Source organism: Pempheris klunzingeri, chromosome 11 (assembly GCF_042242105.1).
Source record: "Pempheris klunzingeri isolate RE-2024b chromosome 11, fPemKlu1.hap1, whole genome shotgun sequence".
Lineage (NCBI taxonomy): Eukaryota > Metazoa > Chordata > Actinopteri > Acropomatiformes > Pempheridae > Pempheris > Pempheris klunzingeri.
In genome coordinates, this window is record NC_092022.1 from 9,140,167 (window position 1) to 9,161,634 (window position 21,468).

The 21,468-nt window shown below is 42.2% G+C and overlaps 3 protein-coding genes across 3 annotated transcripts in view; 2 read left to right on the plus strand and 1 right to left on the minus strand.

Moving 5' to 3' along the window:
- Window positions 1–674: 674 nt before the first annotated feature.
- Window positions 675–2,081, plus strand: wfdc2 (WAP four-disulfide core domain 2). The gene is made up of 3 exons (XM_070840012.1): window positions 675–835; window positions 1,337–1,474; window positions 1,577–2,081. The coding sequence occupies exons 1-3, from the start codon at window positions 739–741 to the stop codon at window positions 1,708–1,710; spliced, it is 369 nt and encodes a 122-aa protein (XP_070696113.1). The 5' UTR covers window positions 675–738; the 3' UTR covers window positions 1,711–2,081.
- A 725-nt stretch (window positions 2,082–2,806) lies between these two features.
- On the minus strand, window positions 2,807–9,222 carry pigt (phosphatidylinositol glycan anchor biosynthesis, class T). Its single transcript, XM_070839369.1, has 11 exons — window positions 8,859–9,222; window positions 8,091–8,268; window positions 7,580–7,707; window positions 7,350–7,450; window positions 6,962–7,136; window positions 6,760–6,857; window positions 6,498–6,654; window positions 5,467–5,667; window positions 4,711–4,876; window positions 4,424–4,507; window positions 2,807–4,321 (listed from the first exon to the last, which is right to left on the minus strand). The coding sequence occupies exons 1-11, from the start codon at window positions 9,220–9,222 to the stop codon at window positions 4,072–4,074; spliced, it is 1,902 nt and encodes a 633-aa protein (XP_070695470.1). The 3' UTR covers window positions 2,807–4,071.
- Window positions 9,223–10,290: 1,068 nt separating this feature from the next.
- The window catches only part of phactr3a (phosphatase and actin regulator 3a), a 30,043-nt gene continuing 18,865 nt past the window's right edge, over window positions 10,291–21,468 (plus strand). Inside the window, exon 1 of the mRNA XM_070840118.1 lies at window positions 10,291–10,393. Coding sequence (XP_070696219.1) covers window positions 10,291–10,393 — 103 coding nt within the window. The remainder of the gene's footprint in view (window positions 10,394–21,468) is intronic.

Below are 21,468 nucleotides of genomic sequence, written 5' to 3' on the forward strand. Positions count from 1 at the left end.
TGGCAGGAAGTAAAAAGAAAATATGAGAACAAGCAGCAGGCAAATAAACACCACAGTTAAACTGCTCGTCTCTGATCTGACTCAGTTTGGCACACGTGACTTGTTAAAATTCACATTGAATGTGAGCATACAATGTATTTTTGCAACACAGTTAAGACGCTGACGGTGAGAGTGACTAAACCAGCTTCCATTGAACAGCTAACATGTAGCTCCTGATTTAGCCAATAGATGGCAATACAGGGTCAGACTGAGAACGCTCCATACACTGAATGCATAACATTCATTGGGGGCATTTGATTGTTACATAATATATTATTACGTATATTATTTCATACCTGAATTGTCTCCCTAAACCTTCAAAGGTGGAGCAGCAGTCACACTATTGTCACACTAGGTATGAATGTGTGCAATGTTTAAGCCATCCAGAGAGTTTTCAAGACTAAATATATTCTGGTTTTATAATAAGCCAAAACAAAACACAAATCACTATTTTGGCAACAAAAACACCTTTCAGAAATACAAGCTACAGCATACACAAACACACTTCGTTAAAAGCAGCCGACTGGGAAAGGTGTGTCGGCTGTCACATCATTAAAAAAGCTGAGGAGGTGCAGAGGTGGGGATGTAAGTCTACAGGCACAAGGACCCAGCGTCCTCTGACTGGGCTGCTCAGATTGTAGGTTGTGTACTGAGATATTTGTCCAAACAGGAGTGCATACTTGTGTGCAAGAGGTTAACATGGAGAAGCACTGGTCGACAGTTTGTGCACTGATTTTAGCACTTGGTGTATTTGTGCACATAGCTTTTGCTGCAGGACCTGGTGGCAAATTATCAGGTACGTTTGCTTTGACCCAGATATGTGCTGAGTTTATAATCTACCAATGTAGTGTTTACTGCTGAAAAATGTGCATGTTTGTCTGTTTCATTCCACGAGCTGGTTGTTTGGCAACCAGACATCTTCATTAATGTTACCCCGGCTGATCTTTTTCCTTTTCTGCTTCACTGCCTCCAAAACCAGGCCACTGCCCACGTCTCCTTAATGTTGTCCCATCACATAAGGGGTGTGTGTGTGATGAAGACTGTCCTGCAGACCACAAATGCTGTGTCTTTGACTGTGGAGCTGTCTGTGTCCCTCCTGCTTTCAGTACGAGCCACAATGTTGTACTTTCTTTCTCAAGTGGGCGCCTGTTAGATCTCTGGTTAATTCTTCTGGGTGACTGACCTGACGTGGATGGACAGTCCATGGGGCAACAGAGAGTCCCTTCCAATCAAAAAGCCATGTTTTTAAATTTCTAGTTTAGTCCTTTGTATATATTAATTTCTCTTGTCCCTTCAGCCAAGCCAGGAGTGTGTCCTCGCAGACGCTGGGGTGTAGGGCTGTGTGCTGAATTTTGCTCTAATGACAGTGACTGCCCCAACAATGAGAAGTGCTGCCACAACGGGTGTGGACATCAGTGCATTGCACCGTACACAGGTTAGATATAAACAAAGTGGCAACATTCCCCCCAAAATACCCCTCAAGCAGTGTTTGTGTGATCACAGTAACGTGAGTATGTGTTTGTCTTTGGTGCAACAGTGAAGCCGGGTCGCTGTCCTCTGCCTCAGGGAACCCCCATGTGTGCCGAGTACTGCTATCACGACGGTCAGTGTCCAGGAGAGCAAAAGTGCTGCAAGACGACGTGCGGCCATGCCTGCAGCGAGCCCTGCTGATTGGACAGCCAGCCGTTCGGTTTCTTTCTGACAACAACACGGAAAATGCGTTCAGTTTTCCTGCCTTTTCAACTCCGTACTAGCAAACTTTGGTACAACATTTGAGTATTGCTTTGCAAATGCAAGTTTGATTAGGAAAATGTTTGTTGGGTGACATTCAGTCTTCAAATACGTTTGTATTTTAACTTCATGAGTTTATAACATAAGTAATCTTACTTTAGAGTCAATCACTTTTGGCCAAGTAACAGTATCCGTGTAGTAGCAGCAATACACTTTTAGTATATTCTAGTAAATTGCTTGTAGAGTTTAAGAGCAGTGTGGATTTTTTTCTTGGTATTTCAACAAATAAAGATAATTCCAGAAATTAGAAATGTGTATTTATCACCTGGCTGCTTAAATGTCTGAGGTTTCAACCTTCTCTTTTATGGGCTTTTTAGGAGAGAGCTTGGCTGAAAAAACAAATGATGAAATATGCCAAGAATGGAACGTCCTTACTGGCAGAAAACAAGACTATTTAAAGAGGTGGCCAAGAACGTCTGCTGCCCGAAGGTTTCAACGCTGTTGCACCACAACCTCACGAGTCCTTAAATACAGCTCAAATAGCTTTTTTTCTATAAACAGCTACATTTAATTTCCAAAAGCGTGACTAAAAAGAATACCCGTCTAGCTAATCGCAAACATGTGTGCAACAATAAGTGAGGGCTATGTCGCTGAGAGCTGACACTTATCACTGAAGAAATGAATCCTTGGAAAAGCGAAGGCTGAGCCAGAAGTTATGTTCTCTGGCTGTGTGTCTACTTGCTTGGAGAGATAACATAGTAAGAAGCAGACCAGTTATGAACATCACGTATGTGGAATGCTGCTTTTTCCTTTGTTTTTCTTCCACACTGTTGCCAAACGTGCAGGGGTGAGAATCGCTGACCGGCCAAACACAGAGACGTCTGTGTTTGTTCTCTCCGAGTCTGCCAGAAGTGGGGCCAAGTTTGTTTACACAAAAATGTGGGCACCCAGCAGGAAGTAATACAGCTCCAGCTCTGGTGCCGTTTAGAGCGGCGGACCTTCTTTCACAGCTAGTAATTTGAATAAAATGAAAAAGAGATGTTTATCGGTTTATTGAAAAGGCAATAAGGAACATAGAAGTTTTGCCACACACAGTGCCGCTTCAAACATTCACATTCTGTGCACTTTTTCACAGCAAGTGAAACAGAATGGATTTCTAGGCAGATGAGCAAAACATGTTGTTGTTCTTGGTAAATAGTAAAAAAAAAACAAAAAAAAACAAATGCATAGTATTACTTCATGGTAGGGTAAAGTAATTTCCATAATGACAGACTTTTATTCCCCATAAGACATGCTGAAACTGCATTGAACTTATGAGTGAACCTTTTAACAACCCAACAAACTACAGGCAATTTATTATGAAGAGACCCGCAGCCAATCGCATTTAACAATAAAGCATGCAAATGTTTGGTAAGAGGGAAGTGGTTCCTGACAAGTATGTAATGTTATTGCTCAGGGACAAGTCCGACCTATAAACAGAACAAAAAAAAAAAGAAGAATTAATTAAAAAAATATGGTTTTGGTAAGTTTCTCTGGGCATGTGTTATTTCCTCATGTATTAGAATTACTATAAACACATATAAGGTAATACAAATACCTTAGGTGCTATTAAATAAAGACAGCATGCTCTTGGATGATTCATACACATTGATGCGGTGTTCATTTGTCACTGCAGATAGGAAACTCATTATTTTGGATCAACTTGATATTCTGCCGTAAATGAGGTTAGTGTGACATTCTTGCTTAAAAGGTCTTCTATCTGATCTTTCCCAGCAGGGAGATAGCAATCAGCAGGTCCGGATGAAGTATCAGAACAAAAGCGATCGTCCATTTTGTATCTAAGGCTTTATAATGCTGTGTAAGGCCATCAGTATCATATTGGTGGAAACATAATTCTACCACAGTTTCATCACAGCAACAAAATGCCTCAGAGACATTGTGGCTACATTAAGATGTAGTGAAGTTATGACTTCAAACATCCACAAAACAAAGACAATCACACCAAAACACTCTGATGCTGTTACCTTTGCAGCATTAATAAATAATTACAGAGCTCTCAGTGTCCATCCATGTAGACAGATATCTACATTTTCTTGTTCTTAGTCAGCAGGAAAATATTCAAGTTCAAAAGAATTTGTCCTCTTCCATCTGAAAACAAAACCTTCAAGTTGCCCGTTTTAAAAAACATTCATACCAGTGCTTGACTCAGTTCTTCCCTGAATATCACATGTTTAGCAGTAGTTTCACCAAAAGGAAAGCTTCCTTTCTAAAAGTAGAGCCAGTTGGCATTCGTGTCTGGCCTCAGAGTGGCGGCACGCCCCTCATTTTGCGGATGATATTGGCTATCCGCTTGGCCAATCCTGGGCTGGGCTCTTCTATCTGGAAACTCCGGGTCAGCAGGTTGTAGAGGGAGCCGTAGCCCACGGCCACCACGGTGCAGGTCAGGCAGATGACATTGTAAGGCATGCTGAAGTCTGGAGTCGGCAGGTTGACCAGCAGAGGCTCTGTGTAGACGCGCACAAAGTAGCTGGACTCCTCTTTAGAAGGAAAACTGGGGGTAGAGGGGAAATTTGATCTTTTGACTTTCCAGACAAATGTGTTTCTCAAGCAACAACAGGCATCTTGCTCAGGAAAGGAACAGGTCTATACTTACAAGCTGCTGAAAAGTGGGCGTTCCTGAGTGATGTTTGTATCCATGGCGACAATGCTCGGTACAAGAGAGCTGATCACTGACGACCTAAATGTTGAAGAAATAAGATTTTAGCCATTTTGAAAAGTCAGAAACAAAATTAAAAATCCAAACAATAAATACAAAAACGACCAAAACAAAACTTTTCACAGATTTTACACCCCTAAAAAAAAAATCACCTACAACTTTTGAAGGGACATGAGAAGCAACATGTGTGCTTCTTATTTTTTTCAGAGAAAATAATTGCATACCCGACATAGAAGCCGTGGTTGGGATCGGGGGTGTATTCAGTCCACTTGAGCAGAGCCCTCTCAAACTGTACTGTGACCTCAGTGACGGAGTTGGGAGGAAGCTGGACCAGCATCTCCAGCAGGTGAGGCCTCACGCGGTCCTTAGACGGCTGGTAGTGGATGTAGCCTGGTGGATGAAGAAAAACCTTCTCACTGATACACCATTTAATGTTTACCCATAGCCATTTGTAGTTTTACCAAGTTATACATACATATGATATCATGTGACAACACCTATAATATCATGTTTGAGCAAACAACAAGCACTAAGACTAGTAGCCAGGCCAAAAAAAAGCATCCTCTACTATGGGTTTCAGGACAGAAAAAATGACTCATGTCCTCCTCCTTCTGGTGAAAAGGAGCATCTGCCTGAAATTATATGAAACAATGATTCCTGTGAGGAAACTGGGAGCATACAGATCTGTATGTGTAACTGACTCTAGTGTAATCATTACACCTATCTGTGTAATCTCTGTAGAGGTCTTTTTTTTTTTTTTTTTTTTTAAATCAAAAACCCTAGAAAAGTATGGAATATCATAAATATTAAAAATGTTCACTACATTTACACAGAACTGTTACATTGTCTAATTCACTAATACTCTTTGCATGCAGCTGTCATTGGCTTGTTCCAGTATTTTAGTACCTTCGTAGTTATTAATTTCAGACCCTGGTTACAATTTTGTGCACACATCCCTCACACATTCTTAAGCGACTCACTGGGCTTGTTGTCCTTTCCCTTGCTGGTGACGGTGAGGGTGTGGATGTAGAGACGAAGGTACCAGGGCACTGAGTCCAGCAGCAGCACAGGGAAAGCCCTGTAGGGGTGGTTGTTGTACATGAGTGTGTGAATCTCTCCTGTCTGCAGCCCGTAACCAGCCACATAGCGTTCGGCATGGAGCAGAGGCCGCAGCATGTCACCTGCAGGCGGGGAGTATGAGACATGGACGTTCAGTGGTTGACCATGTGGGAACGATCGCAGTTGTGGAGCTGGAGAAAATTCTGTATGACTGTACTGCATTTGCAAATCAGGCTTTGTTAAAAATGTCTCTTAACGAGAAAAGTGTCTCAGTATGAGTGCAGATCCCTGCACTGAGTGCCTGCCGCAGTTGGATTATACGACGTCTGCTACACCTGAACCAAGTGACGTATTTTGTATAACTTTAGTGGATCATAACATAATGGGTCTGGAATTTATCTGCAGATGCTTTTTGGTCTTTGAGCCACGACAGAGGCAAGAACGTGGCCTGCAACAGACTAGGTAAGGGTTGTGTTTAGCCAACCTTAAGAGGACTGAGGAGTCATTGTAAATTCCAGCAACTACAAGAGGTCATTCAGCATACGGGCATAAATGTGGTGTAAATTAGCAACAGCATACACAAACACACACAAGACCAAAAGCTTCACCTCATGTTTTACAAATCAACAGCTGATTATTGTTGTCTGCTCTTTTTGTATTGGCCTATGGGAATGTTGCTTTGGTACAAAACACTACAATCTTGGACACTATTAATGTTTTGTTTCTTCAGATGCTGTTTGGTGAGGACTTTCTGTCCCAGAACAGAGAACAGGTTGCAAAGGAACAGAACGCATATTCATTGCCCAAAAAACTAACAAACTGTCGAATACTGTGAAAGGGCACGTAAACTTATGTTTAGGAGGCAAACACAGACAGACACAGACATCAAGAGCAGAAGTATGTACGACCTCCTACACAATGCTGTGTGTCATGCTCTGTTGTTCTCACTCACCCTCGCTGGATTTCCAGCGGATCAGCAGGTTGAGGGAGCGCGGGTTGCCAAAGGTGATTTGTTGGGTCAGATCGTAGACTGAGAAGGTTCGTCTGTCGCCCAGCACCACTGCCTGGCTCAGCAGAGGGGTGGCCGGGCTCAGCTCAAACTGCTCCCCCTGCAAAATGACATCAAGTCTCTCTTAGCCAAAATTGTCGCACATCTCCATACATACTAACTAACCATTTGGAGTGGGTGATAACACATTAAGTGGGAATCAAACCTCAGGATTGTCTGTGACGTCGATGTAGATTTTACTGGAGGAGGCCAGTGGACAAGCTTCTGTCAGGGTCCGAGAGAACATCTTAAACAGAGACCACTCTGAGGGAACAAACAGAGAGACGTCACCGTGTTTTTTTCTACAACCTCAGAGACTCTAAACACAAATATGGGATGAATGCAGGAAGATTTGTGCTTTTACTCACCTCGTTTTCCCTGTGCAGAGGTGTGCAGATCAAAAACCACATTCAGCGTCTGTCTCAGCTCCCACGATGTGGCTTTGCACTGCCAGTCCTGACACACAGGTCTAATGTGCACTGCCTGGGAATGAAAACTGCTGTGGAAGAGTTTTTCCGACTTTAACAGGACAGCGAGACCAGCCTGCAAGTGCAACAGAAGAAGAGTTAACTGCATTCACCGACATTTCAAAACTGCAAGTGACTTTGAAAGTATGATCTTGGAATTTTTGCCCTTAAACTGTTCAAGACATAAGATCATGGATGTCTGTATGGGCATCATATAATGGAGCACAAATTACATTTTTAGATAGACCTAAATAAATAAATAAACACACGTGCGCGCATAGACATTCACCTTGGATCCACATGGCAAGAGTTTCTTCCAGGGTGTCAAATTCTCAGTGCAAACAATCTCTCGTGGGAGGGTGGCATAGCGGAGGAAGCGGTGGTCCGTCACTTCAAGTTCAACACAAAAAACAAAATCAGTCTATATGTAATGCAATGCATCTTGGACAGTATTTCAACAGGCTCGTCTCTAGAGAGCTTTACAAAATGCAATGGGCGATTAAAGAGGCGTCTCTGTACCGTTGCCTATACCCAGCGGTTTGAAGGACGCGCTGGGCTGAACAGTGTTGGTGGAGTCAATGAAGTTCAGTGAAGCGCAGAAGATCCCAGACAAAACATTCGTCAGCTCCTTCCATGTGCCATCCACACTAACGAAATTACAGGAAAATGTTGAAGTGATTGACAAAGCGCACACTACACAGTTAAGCAAGTAACGTGAGCAGTAAAGTACGAGAAACTGTGCTGAAAATTTATTTCTGGGAGATTTCCCTCTAGGAATTTCTCTGCACCGTGTGCAATGTAGACAGAGCATTTGTCTTTATATGATGATGCACAATGATGAGTCTAGAAAGGCTTTGATCATTCAGCAGGACTAAACCTGATGTTCACCACTGAACAGATTTACAGAGTGATGTCGACACTATTAATGTCTGGCCGGTAATCTAAAGGATTAGGCAAAATAGTGTCTGTTTTAAAATAAATTTAAAAGTCCGCCTGTGATGTTCTGCAGCCACCAGAGGGCCGTACTCACTCTGTCACAGAGTCCTGGAACCAGACCCACAGCTCAGCCCCAGGAGGGGACGGCTGGAAGGGCTGCCCCCACTGCATGGTCCTCCAGTATCCCTGCGTGAAGGAGATATGCAGCTCTCGCACTGAGAACTTGGAGATGACTTGGCCCAGAGATTTGGGAAAAAGCCGGTAGTGGGACACTGAAAAACACAATATAACATTACACCGTTTAGGATTAAGCTGATCAAAAGCATTGCCTCTTGATGTGTATATGAATGAACAGTGGAAAAACTAAGTACTTATAGGATTTATGGGATGTGTATCCCAAGCCTGTTAAATATTTTGTCTGTTTACCAGTGCTAGACTAGTGTGAGGCTACTGCTGTGGTTAGAAAGTCTGAATAAATGAAACGTAGTTCTATATTGTAACTTTCTACAGGAACAGATGTAAAGAACGAGGCGCCTGCAAGTAAAAATTTTACACTTTAAGACCCTTTTAATGTCAGTAAGAATAGAAAATAAAGGCAAAAGGGGATCTAACTGCTGTAATCTGTTCACTGATGTAATTTCTTATCAGATTACCAGGTTACTCATCAGAAACCTGGACACTGAATTTAAACCACCTTTCTACCCATCTACAGCCGTAAATGTAGATACTTTCAGCATTATTGTAGGCATGTTATGGCTTCTAAACACTCTGAAGTGAGCACAATCGTGTGATGAGTGTGTGGGTTTCTAGATGTATCATATTACCTTATCAGCCATTAACACGAAGCTAACAGTTAGTTTACCTTTGTTTCCTCTCATGAAATCCGTCTCCCACAGGGTGCGGAACTGGAAGCTGGCATAAATGTCTCCCGAGTGCAGCGGCCTGATGACCAGTTCCTCCTGAAAATCGTCTTTGTGCTGTGGTACCGGGGAGGGGAGCTCTGTTTCAGGGGCAGCATCACCCGGAGTCGCTTCCCACCGCCTCTCCTCCACCGCGGGCTGCTCGGCCGTTTCTTCCGCTGTTTCACTGGCTGTTCGTGGATTATCCACCTCGGTGACATGCTGGTCACCGGGTGGTGTCGTTTCTTGGCTGTCTGCGAGGATAAACACTGACAAACAACAAAGAATAAGCAGCACAGACGAGTGGCTGCACCTGCGAGCAGCCATTTTTCTCCTACGGCGGTGGTTCACTTCCGCGTTGGTGCGTCATAGGTGGAACCAGCCAATGGGCTGCCTCCGTATGGATTCCTGTGGCACTATGAACCTGCTTTGTTATAATCCAAACGTTTCCATTTTTATGGTATTTCCTGTGTAAAATGCTAACATAGAAGCACAATCTGCTTTGTTTTGGGCAAATGTTGTAAAAATAATCGTATTTTAATTCATTTTGAAAGTATTTTTAATTGCATGTAGGTCTCAATGATGCTTTCATGCATTTCTTATATTTTAAGATTTGGGGTTTTGTGCAATAAAGGCACAATACAACACATAATGAACAGAGAAATATCCCCGATCAATGCACCTTTAATTCAATTCAGAATATATATCTAACAGTAAATCAAATGTTGACCAATGCCATGTGTCATTTGATGCATTTAACTGGTGTCATACACATTCTCAATTAATTTCAGCCATTACGACCCTTGCTTGAATTAATCAGGCATTTCATAGCGTTACTTGGGCTGCTTAACCTTGTAATAAAGCTTATAGACCCTAAATAAACGATGCGAGGGGGGAGAGAGGACACGATCGTGTGTTGGTGCGGTGCCAAAAAGCATAAAAATACGTAAATATTCAGCATAAGCTCCAATTAATATATAGGCCTATATATATATATATATGTGTGTGTGTATATGTATATATCTCAATGTGTGCAGCGTGCTAGATGCTGTGTTGAATATTTGGCCGTGTTGCTGGACAGGGACGGGCATCATCGGGGGCATATCACCCCTCCCACATCCACACATCATCGCGCGCACAGCCCAGACACACACACACACACACACACACACACACACACACTCACACACACTCACACACAGACACAAACACACACACACACACACACACACACACACACGGAATTTCTGCTCAGCCATGGCTCCCTGGTAGATGCTCAAAGCGGCTGATGTCAGAGCGAATTAAATCTGCATTCGCTCGCTCCTTTCCTCCTGACCTTGCCTGCCTCTGGTCGGGTTTTCAATATTTTATTCAGGATTCCTGCGCTGTCTCCCCATGGCTACATCGGATGGATTAGACGGCTGTCTGCAACGAGGCAGATCTCAAAGTGACCCGAACATACTCACCGAACCGGGCATCGATTTGGCTCACGGCACAGGTAAGACAGACGCGTCATTGTCTGGACATTTATTCGCTATATGTGTTTTTTATGTTATTTGGAGATGCAGCTGTTTCCAGAAGGCACCCTTGCTCGCCCTGTGGGATATCTGAACACCGAGGGATAATTAGCGCATATGCTTCCAACATTGGACGTAAAACACCGACTGTAACGCGGAATCGTGGAGCTGCAAATTGAAAATTAATGTGCCATATCAGCGTCTAAATCAGCAGCATGCCCCTTTAGATTTGTGCGTTATGAAGACGCCTGTAGCCCACTGGGCTGTTATGGCTGCAAGTAGTATTTAAGAATCAGCGTGTAGGCCATTTAACGTGATATTAACGTTGGAAGTATCGCATTGTGCATGATGCCAAGCATATTCAGCGAGGATATTTAACATCAAATAAGCCACATGCATGTGAGGTCCATGATGCTGAGGCTGAGCATATTTGTTGTCTTATCTAAGCCACCATTACAGCCTCGTTATTCGGGAGCCACATGGGTTTTTGGCGTCAGGTTTTGAACTGTATCTCAAAAAAGGCACATGCACTTTTTTTTTTTTTTTGTATTAAGCCTATAGCTCTGACCCTGCCTATTGACAGCCCTGTCACCCCCCCCCCCCCCCTTCCCTTTTACTGAACTGGTCACTGTTGTGATCAATGACCGTCCGTCCACGTGATGCAGGCTATAGGTTGAAATACCTCCAATTCAGCACAGCCATGCACTCACGAGGGATCGATCCGCCTATTCATGGATCCTGCAGGTGTGCTTTGCAACATGGAGCCCTTGTTTTATCTCTCTGTGGTCTGTTAGTCATCCCCTCTGCATATGGAATAATGAATTGATCTTTCATTAATAAGAGGAGAACACCAGGGAGCAGTGATGCTCCGCACTTCTCTGATGAACTCCTGCAAATAGACTTCATGTGGTTCTTGTTATGTTGGCTGCAAAAGCTTCTCTTTCCTGGATTATTTCGATATAAATTCAGTGCAAAAACATGGTTTGATTTTTTATGTAAGTTGGGCTATTTATGGTCGTATTGTGTGGGCTTGGAAAGAGTCATTGCTTACTCCCACACATGGTGAGTTTTACGCACATGAAGAATGCTTGACTGAATGATTCAGAAAAAAAAAAACTCAGTGTCATTCACCTTTCAACTGTTCACTAATGAGGTCCGTGTTTGTCACATATCTGAAATCACACCTGCCTCAGCTCAGCAACTGCCCATAGCACATTTTTAATGGACCCTTGCTGAATTCAACCCTCCTATGGATGATTTAATTCACACATAGGTGGATGTGATAATGCCACACTGGGTCTTTGACACACCTGAACAAACAACACAGCAGCTTGGCAGATCAGCCACGCCAGTGATGAGAGCTAAAGCTATTAGAGAGCACTGAATATCTGCCTCTTTGGCTGGAATATGCACAACCGCATCACTGTCCAACATGTGACTATGCTATGCAAATGAAAGACAGTAAATACAGTTGTCACTGCGAGGCAATGTCAGTGTCTGATGACCCAAAGTACACAGCATCGCCCACCCTCGCTCTGTGTAGATCATCACTGCGCTAGCGTCTGGAATAGCAGTCTTTGCCAAAGGATTACTTTGGCGGAGACCGCCTTTTTTCCCCCCAGCATAGTGGCCTTTGCAGCTGCAGAGGCTGACACTGTATTCACCCACTTACTCAACAGTGGGGAGAAGAGTCAATAGAGACAGCAGTAACAGTTGACCAGAGCAGTGTTTTCTCTTGAATGGAGGTACAGTAATCATACAGCAGGAGCCTCAGAGAGGGACAAGTCAGTGCAATCCTACTTTTATGAACTGCCAGGAACAACATTTCAAAGTATTTAGGTTGGGCTCTGAAAATGCCTTTTCTTATTCCTGTTTTCTTGCCATCATTTTTTATCGTCTTGTTGAAACTAAATGGAGACATTCTCTTTAAGCTCCTGATTTACAACTATATATCAAATCTATTTAGCTACATGAGTCTGGTAACGGGAGAAGCAGTATAAAAACTTGGACCCTTTATTGTCTCCTGCTAATAAAATGTCACTTTCACTCAAACTTCCACTTAGTCATTGCGGACTGTCGACCAAGGTAATGGTGTGGAGAGGACACCTTGAAGCTTTGCGGACAGGGAGCGCGTCCAAGCAGGGTTGTCCCTGTGGTTCCATTCAATAAAGTAATTCCACTGTCCTATAGAAAGATGTGCACGGCTAGAGAAGCACTGGTGAGGAAGATTCAGGCGGTACGTTTGGAAAGATTGTTACATTCAACACATATCAGGAGAGAGCAGAGAGGGAATACCTGCGCTTATTAAATGTAATTATGCAAATATGGTGCAGAAATAGCTGCAGTGATGATTATTTCCATCATTATGTTACCTTTTTGAGATTTTTTTTGTTTGATTATTCATATTTTAGTCTATAAAATATAGTAAAAGAGTAAGAAATGGACATCACAGTTTCCCAGAGCTGCTCAGATTGCCTGTTTTGTCTGACCAACAGTCCAAAACCCCCAAATATTCAATTAACCATGATATAAAACAGAGAAAAGTAGCTCATCCTCCTCCCTGAGAAGCAGGAACTAGCAAATGTTAAATGTTAAAATGCTAAATAGCAAAATTCAGAAATATGGGATTATTGTGAGTAGACTTTTGTTTATCAACTATTTGATTAATGGACTAATCGTTTCAGGATTACTGTAAGTGCAAATGGCCAACTACTCCTTTGGTGAAAATCCTGCATAACAGAAAAAGCTGTAATAATTCATGGAGAAAATCATTTTTCACTTGCCCTCCCTCTTGGAGAGTCAGAGAGCCGGGTAAATGAAGGAACAGTTTCCCTAGAGCTCAAAGGAATTCGTCATCTTGCCCAAGGCGACTTCAACATGGTAGATCTTTGCTCACACGGCGGCTTAGACCCTAAACAGTCGGACCCAATTTGTTCGGTTATAGGGCAGAGTCTCTTACCACCAGTGTCCACTGATCAGTATTTTTTCAGGTCTCATCCTCCTCTACTGTTCTTCCTGATACCTGGATAATCCTCTCAGATCTGACATCAGAAAAATCTCTGAGGATTGCAGGTATAAGTGGAGCCCCCCTCATGAACAAGGAGATATATCAAACCCTGTGAAAGCTGATATTGAGCCGTAACGATGACTCACCCCAAACCACAGCAATGTCTTGTACATAATACCTCCCTTATGCTCAGGCCTTGATGAGCAAATATGGGAAATTCTGAGTCAGCGGGTCTTATATAATGTGCTCCCCATTTAACAAGGCTTTGCTCCAAATGAAGAAGTAATAATATACACTTATCTATCTATCTATCTATCTAGAAGCTTGTGAACTTGAATTTAGCTGTGGATAAGACAACAGTGAATGACAAGTGAGAAGTTTTTCAGTCAATAAAAGTGGGAAATAAGAGACAGTAGATTTCCTCTATTACAGTTCACGTCTGAAAATATCTCAGTATGACATCGTGCTATATTTCACTAAGTGTTACAAAGTAAAAATACACCTCAACCGTGTCAAAGTCAAGTAAATCAATGAATACAAAGTAACAGACAGTAACTGTTTTATTAGCATGGGCACTGTTTAAGGGGAGATCTTTCAAAAATAGAGAAATATATATAATATAAATAAATAAATAATATTTGTGTCTGTTTGGGTGACATTTCTTCCTGTGTTGCCTTGGAAAGTGCATATTCTTTTCCAAAGTAAGCATAGTTAACAAATCATTATAGGTTGATATTGGCTTGAAATTGGCTGGGTGTTGCAGGACAAATGCTGATTTTAATATTTCCAACTTTTTTAAATGACTCAACTGAAATGCAATGTCCCTAGAGCTGAAGCAATTAGTAGATGAATCGATTGCTTTTCTGTTTTATCTCACTGTAAACTCTTCGGGTTCTGGACTGTTGGATGCACAAAACACGACATATGAAAACATCAACCTTGGACTCTGGGAAGTTGTGATGGATATTTATTCCTATTTTCTGAATTTTTTAGACAAAACAATGAACCTAGTTTTTGAGAAAATAATCAGCAGATTCATTGGTCATGTAAACAGTCAGCAGGTGCAGCATCTAATTCTCACAGTGAAGTTTGGGCTTTTTCTATTTGCGCTCACTGGTCAAGTATCTGTGTGATGCAGCCTTGATTAACAAGTAAATTCCCATCTCCAGCTGTCATCAATAAAAGGCAAGAACACTTCAAGCTACATGTACACACGGAGATGATAGACAGAAGTAATTATGGCTTTAGGATGTACTCTCACTAGATTGGGAATTCAGAGGAATAACCTGCATCTACATCAAACCCAACGTAATGAAGCTCTTTACTTCCTATTTTCAATAGCTGTAATTCATTTCAGAATTACAACTCATTCGTCATAGGATGTGAGTCAGTCAAGGCCACCTATTAGAAGTAGCCACTGGAGAGCTATTCATTTCCTTCATGGTGTACAGAGGCCCCCACCGAGGCCAAGGAGAACCACTCAGCCAACTAATAGCTTCCTGGTAGCAACAAAATATCTGCTGTTGTTGTCATGAAATTTTTACTTTTCATCATTAATTGGTGTAAATGAGACAGTGGGAAGCAAATCTGTACTGAATGACACTGTAAAATAGTGATACATGATCATCAGTCCATGACTACAAGCACTGACTCATAGTTTACTGTACTTAAGGTGGGTGCATCTAACTATCTTCATTAGTTATTCATCCATCCATCCAGTATCCACATCGATCATCGAATGTGTTGTTTTGTCCAATCAACACTCCGAAAATGAAGCAAATCCTCCCATTTGAGAAGCTTGAACCAGCAAATGTTTGGAATATTTGCTCTGTGTGTAACATAACTGGATGTTGTACCAACTGTACTGCTACGTTGTGGATCCACAACCCCTGAGTAGTGAATGGGGATAAGCTGCATCTGGACACCTTGTTGAGCTCTGCTCTCTGTGGACGCCGTTACTGTCTTTCAGCTGCCCGTGAAAATAGAGCACAAGAATGACGACAACAACAAAAAGCCTACATCGTGCCTGCTCCCTGTGGATGCGGGAGCGGATTGGGCATTTGACAGTGTTTGAGCCATGTGTTGCTGCAGCCGTTGTTTTCCCGCGTACACCTGCGTGTCTGCATGATGTTTGCCGTGTGCATCCATGTGTGCATTGATCTGCAGGAGAACTGGCAGGTCTGTGCAGACTTGTGCAATGAAAAAAAAAAAATCACAGCCGGAATATGCTAGAACTAGACAGTCAGGCAGTTGAACAGACAGCCCTTGGAGAACGGAGAAAGAAGACCCAAGCAGCGCTGAACACCTGTCAGAGACCCCAGCATAAAGGCAAAATGTGATGTAATTCTACTTAGCCTTTAAATGTGGAGGTTAAATGGAGTTCAGGAAGTTGCATTCTCTATGCTGTGAAGGGTAAAGAACTAGGAGGGGAAACTCCTCTGGGCATAGAGTCTGCAGAACAGTGAATGCATTTTTTGCAGGAAAGGAGAGGAAAAGGAGCCGAAGTGAGAAGGACAGGAGACTGATGTAGTGAGGCAGAGAGGAGATGGAGGAGAGGGAAACAGTGCAAGGAGAGGAAAAAGATGAGGAGGCGGCAGCCTTTGTTGAAAGAAGGCCAAGGAGTTGTCCTTATTGCTAACTGGCCACAGTGAGATGATGGATGGCCTATAGGAGACCATTAACAAAGAGGCAGTGGCTGTGTGGGTCTGATTTGGAAAGCTTCTGCATGAGCTCCAGTTCCTGGCCAGTCTTCCATGGATCCCATGCAGACCTTAAAGTGATATTGTTAAATGAAGAATAATGAATGCCGATTTTTCCCTTGATCTACATGATTTTTTCCTCAAATGCTCTATTAATTAATTGGCTCAAGAACCACAGATTTGGTTTTGAGTTTTTACATTATCGTACATTTTCTAGATTTCTTTCTCTCGGGCAGTTATTCACTCCAATAAACGTATGAGAATCAACTTGTACAGACTGGAAAACTGCTTGAGATGGATCAGTCATAATCTATTTATGTTCAGTTATTGTAAATTGTGAGCTGGTCCTGTTTTGGAAACTCTCGCTTGTTGATGCATTCAGTGCAGCTAGACATTTTGGATTTTAGGCCTGCTGAGGATCTACTAAAAACATTACCTTAAAATATTTTGTCAGAAAATTAAACCTGATGAAAGACAGAATGTCTTGCATTGAACAGGTAGCTGTGGGGAAGATGGGAATTCCATCTGTTGAGCAGTAATGTAAAATGTTCTGATTTCTACCCCTTGCAGAATTTGGTTAAACCTTTAATACCAGATTTCTTTGTCCATTTGGGGGCAGTGGAAACAAGCTTTGAACACAATACTGACATATTAACACCACATAAAACTTGTTAGCAAACAGTGACCTACTTACATATCCAACATTTACAAAATGTTATTTCTGTCCACCTGATGAATGTAAGCTCTGTTTTTGGTCTCCACCAGCTCCTGAGAAAAATGTCTGGCGCTTTAACAGCTAAATGCTCCACTACGTTCGCCGCATAGTTGCTAACTTTGTCTGTCTGCTCAGCAGGTATAGTTCAGCGAAAAAAGCTGTTTGGTCCTGTCAAAACAACGCTAGGAGAGCTTGAGAGAGAACTAAAACAATAAAGCCGTGAGCCTTTAAACCAAAACAACAAGCTGAAAGATGCTAAAATGCTACTTCAAGCTGAGGGGAACTGCAGTCTAGTGATAATTCTCTGTGAATGTATCATTAGATACAACTCATGGTCACATGATTCATTGGTCTAAATGTATTGATTATAGACGCTTAAAAAAAAACTTATTTATCATATTTTTGCTCCCAGTTAGTACGTTTGTAACATCTGCAGCGGGACTCCCAGTGTCTTTCTTGCTGTCTCTCTTCCTCTCTCACACAGAGACACTCAATGTATGGTATCCTCACACCTGTTTGTAGCTGCAGTGTCCCTCTCTCCTAACAAACCTGCCAGATTCAGTCAGAGATAGATGGAGAGGGCAGAGGGGAGTCCCGGGCCCCATCACCGATAAACGCTCTTGTCTGGGACAGAGAAACATGGGGGACAGGCAGGAAGGAGGAATAAATTAAAGATGGAATCAGAAAAACAGAAGAGGAACTAGGGGCAAGTAAAAGCTTGTGTGCCGAGGCAGGGGAGGTATGATGAGGCAGGCTGACAGACACTTTAAACCACCACAGAGATGAGAGAGAGTGGTCTGAGGCCTTCTATAGTGATTGTTAGATAGGCACTTACACCACAGTATTATTGAACATCTCCACCATGGGCCTCTCAGGAGATGGTAAATTAAATATATTGCCAGATCAGATAACTGTACTAGAAGGTATACAGTCATAGAAAGGAAATGAATTGAAGCATTTCATTCTGTTGTTTGACTGACTGTGAGTGAGCTAAAGCGAGTGTCTAGAAAAGTGGAGGAAAGTGAAGGATTAGAGAATCTTGCTGGGTTCAAAATCTATTGTTCACTCATTCAATATTCCCTACATAATTTACACTAGTAATAGCAATAGTTTAGCCTATATTTTTGTATTTGTATTGTATTCATTAGAATATTTTAGGGAAAGGTGCATAACCTTGACCACAGACAAATGCCACAACATTTAAACCCAAAGCTACTATCGATAGATGGGCCTGACACATACAGAACAAGACAAATGCAACATAAAACAATGACATTAAAGACGTGATGAATGACTATTATAATTTTTACATCTATCAAAGGTGAAGCATGCTGATTGCGTTTAAATGACTTGTCTTTAGTCCAAAACTCAAAAATATTCCGTTCGCATTTACACAAACAGAAAATTAGCAGGCAATTTAGGTCCATCACTGACTGTTGAATTGCTACATAACTAATCTTTACATCTATGCCGTGGAGTTGATGTGATTCATCAATTAGTCAATTAACTAATTGAAATTCAACTGAGACTCGACAATCATTTATCAGTTGTTATACCATAGTCTGGGAGAATACTTGATTCTGATTGGCCACAGGGTGTCCATAAAAAGTGCTATAGGACACCTGCTAATAGTTTCTGTGAAGCTATCTGTTCACTGCTCTACATGAATGCGCTGGCTACATTAAATGAGTTACTATAGCAACACTGACACAGTCAATGCCTCTGTTTAAAATGTTTGCAACATGTTAACACACTTAACATATATTTACAACACACACACTACTCATCCTCTAAATACTGCAGGATGGCGACTGTAACACACAAGCTCTGTTAACACAATGTCCATTAACACCTCGTCGGGTATCATCCCTGACTTAAGCAGGCAGGTTTCTGGTTCCACGTTCTCCAGTGTGAAAGTTTACTTTTTTCTGCTCTTTATTATGTTGGGCTCTGGGACCTTCTTACATTATTTTCCTTTTTTTTTTTTTTTTGACATTGATAGATTAAGTGATTCGTTGATTAATTGGGAAAATAATCAGCAGATGAATTGATAATAAAAAGTGAAAACGCTTTATAGTGGCTATTGAGAAGTGACAACTGCAGATGTAGACTTCTATTTTCATTACAATGGTATTGAAAATAGGAGGCTAGAAAAATAAAGAAAGTTTTTTGAGGGCACCATAGTGAATCATTTTTGACACTCAAATAAAATGGTGTAAAGGAGACATATTGCACTAGGGTGCGAGCAGGGAGTGACTCTGGACTTGAGTACTATAGCGGAGTAAAAATCAGGACCATGGACAGCACCAGCCTTTACATTGCAGCAGGCTGCTGAACCGAGCAGATCCGTGTTCTGTGTGCTGATAAGTCTGTCCCGAATCACAGATGTCTCGACTTAACCAGGCTCTTGATCTGCTGGGAAAGAAACCCGGCTTTTTTTTTTTTTTTTTTTTTTTTGCGAGGGGACCGATGACACATTAATGAGGAAAGCACACTGTGCAGATCCAGGCACAAATTCTATTTAATTGAATCATCCCATACATTCATGTAAGCCAAAAGCTCCAATCCAATCCCATTAAAACCGCTATTGGAACTGTGGCCAAGCCTGTAGTACAGAGTCTGTGGTCATTATTGATGAGTGAGTGGCTTCTAGCAACTTATTCATCAACACTGATTTATTACATGGCCCAAACCTGTTCGACTACCAGATAATGTCTTTTTCGACAGGGCAGCATCCCTTTCCCACATATAGCGATTGCTCTGAGGGATTGCGAGGGTGTTGTGTGGTCACACAAGTGAATGTGTTTGTGAAAGTGGGCAAAAAGCTTTTGTAGACAGTTTTCCTGTCTGCCATCAGTCCCAGACAGTTCTCACAACAGATTCTACAGTGGGACTGACTCATCTTTGCTCCAGTCAGACCAAAACAATTTTCAAAACAGTCGATTGACATCATTTCATCACAATCTGGATCTACATTGAGTTTCATTAATTGAGTTTAATGCATAAAACCAAAACACCAAAACAAAAGGCTATATATTAAATGCATGTCATTACTGTAGTGCTGTAATAATACACACATATCACATTAACTGTCTCTGGAGTCTCAATATAACCATATCAAACCATATAATGTCTACCATATGATGTTCACCATGTGTGTGAAATGTCTGTTGACATGCTTATTACATGGTATAATGACAAATATGACCATGCATGTAATGTCTTGCCTGTTTAAGTGTATCCATATATCCATGACAAATGAGGTTACTGGACAGTTAGCGCACTGACTCGTGTCTGCACTGTCTGGCGGCCCAAATTGAGCTGCTGGCCGCTGTTCATGCCGGCCGGGCATGATCTATTTGAGGTCCAGCACATGGGATGAACAGATTTTTGGACAATAACATTGTGAAAAATGTCATGCTATTTTTGCTCACTTTTGTGCTCCCTTGAGGAGCAGCAGCTTTGCACACACTACTGTACAATATGGCTCCCTGTTCTAGTTCCAGCTGCCGCTCGGGCTCCGCGTTTCCACTAGGCTCAAACCATCCCACGCTCACATCGCTGCACACTTGAGGAAATCCAAATGTGTGAGAGTCATCCTTGCTGGGGAATTTGTTTGGAGATTATAGTGCTAACAGTGGTTGATTTGTACTGTTCCTCTGCACACCTCCCATTGTCTTTCCTGCCTGGAGACCATGATGTGCTCTCCTCCCCGCAGAGCGATGGGAGCCCAGCAGAACTGAGCTATCAGCTTCTGTATCAAGTGTGGACACGGAAAAATGTAGTCGCACATGTTGTGAGTGCAGTGAATATTTACTCTCATATGGTGTCTCTCTCTCTCTCTCATGCACACACTCAGTATGCTTTATATAAATGTTTCAGGCACTGACCTAAATCAGTGGAAATAACAGGAACAAATTACACACCATTGCTCACCCACCTGACTCCTGATACTGGAATCTATAAATGGCCTCGTTCACTGAAACACCCACGCCCCATTGAAGCCCCACTGCTAGCTCACCTGTGCATAAACTTTGAGCACCGGCTGCTTCCAGGAAGCCACGACTGTTCACATTTACATCTGGGGAATCAAAAAAAGTAAGCGAGTAAGAAGAAGTTCAGGGTATTGTTCAAGGACACTTTCAAAACTGGTGATGGACACATTGGCTGCAGCAGGATTGAAGCTGTGACCTTAATGTTGCTGGGAAATTCTTTGTAAACACAAGCCGCCTGCTATTTTATAGTCTACGGTGTCTAAAAGTGTCATCTTATAATTAAACCATCTCTGTGAAGAGGCAAATCTTTTGGATATAAAAGGAGCTGAATGAGTCAATGCGAATCTAGCAGTTTGTTAGATTAATGTGATAGACTGCAAGAACAGCCCAAGGTACGAAGGGTGAACCAAGACTTCCATTACCTGATTGGAGGGAGCTTTTTGATGGAATAGAATGAGATTTCTTGTAACGGGAACGTAGCCCAAAACTACAGACTGGAAGTCTTCCTGGACACATTTCAGGGTCTTGAGAGAGATGATGGGTCTTCTGGTGTTGGTGGTTGCTGTTGGGAGAGCAGGTTGGTTGTGTGGGTTACAGGAAAAGCACTTTTAGCAGGAACATTTTTGGCCCATTGGGTGCT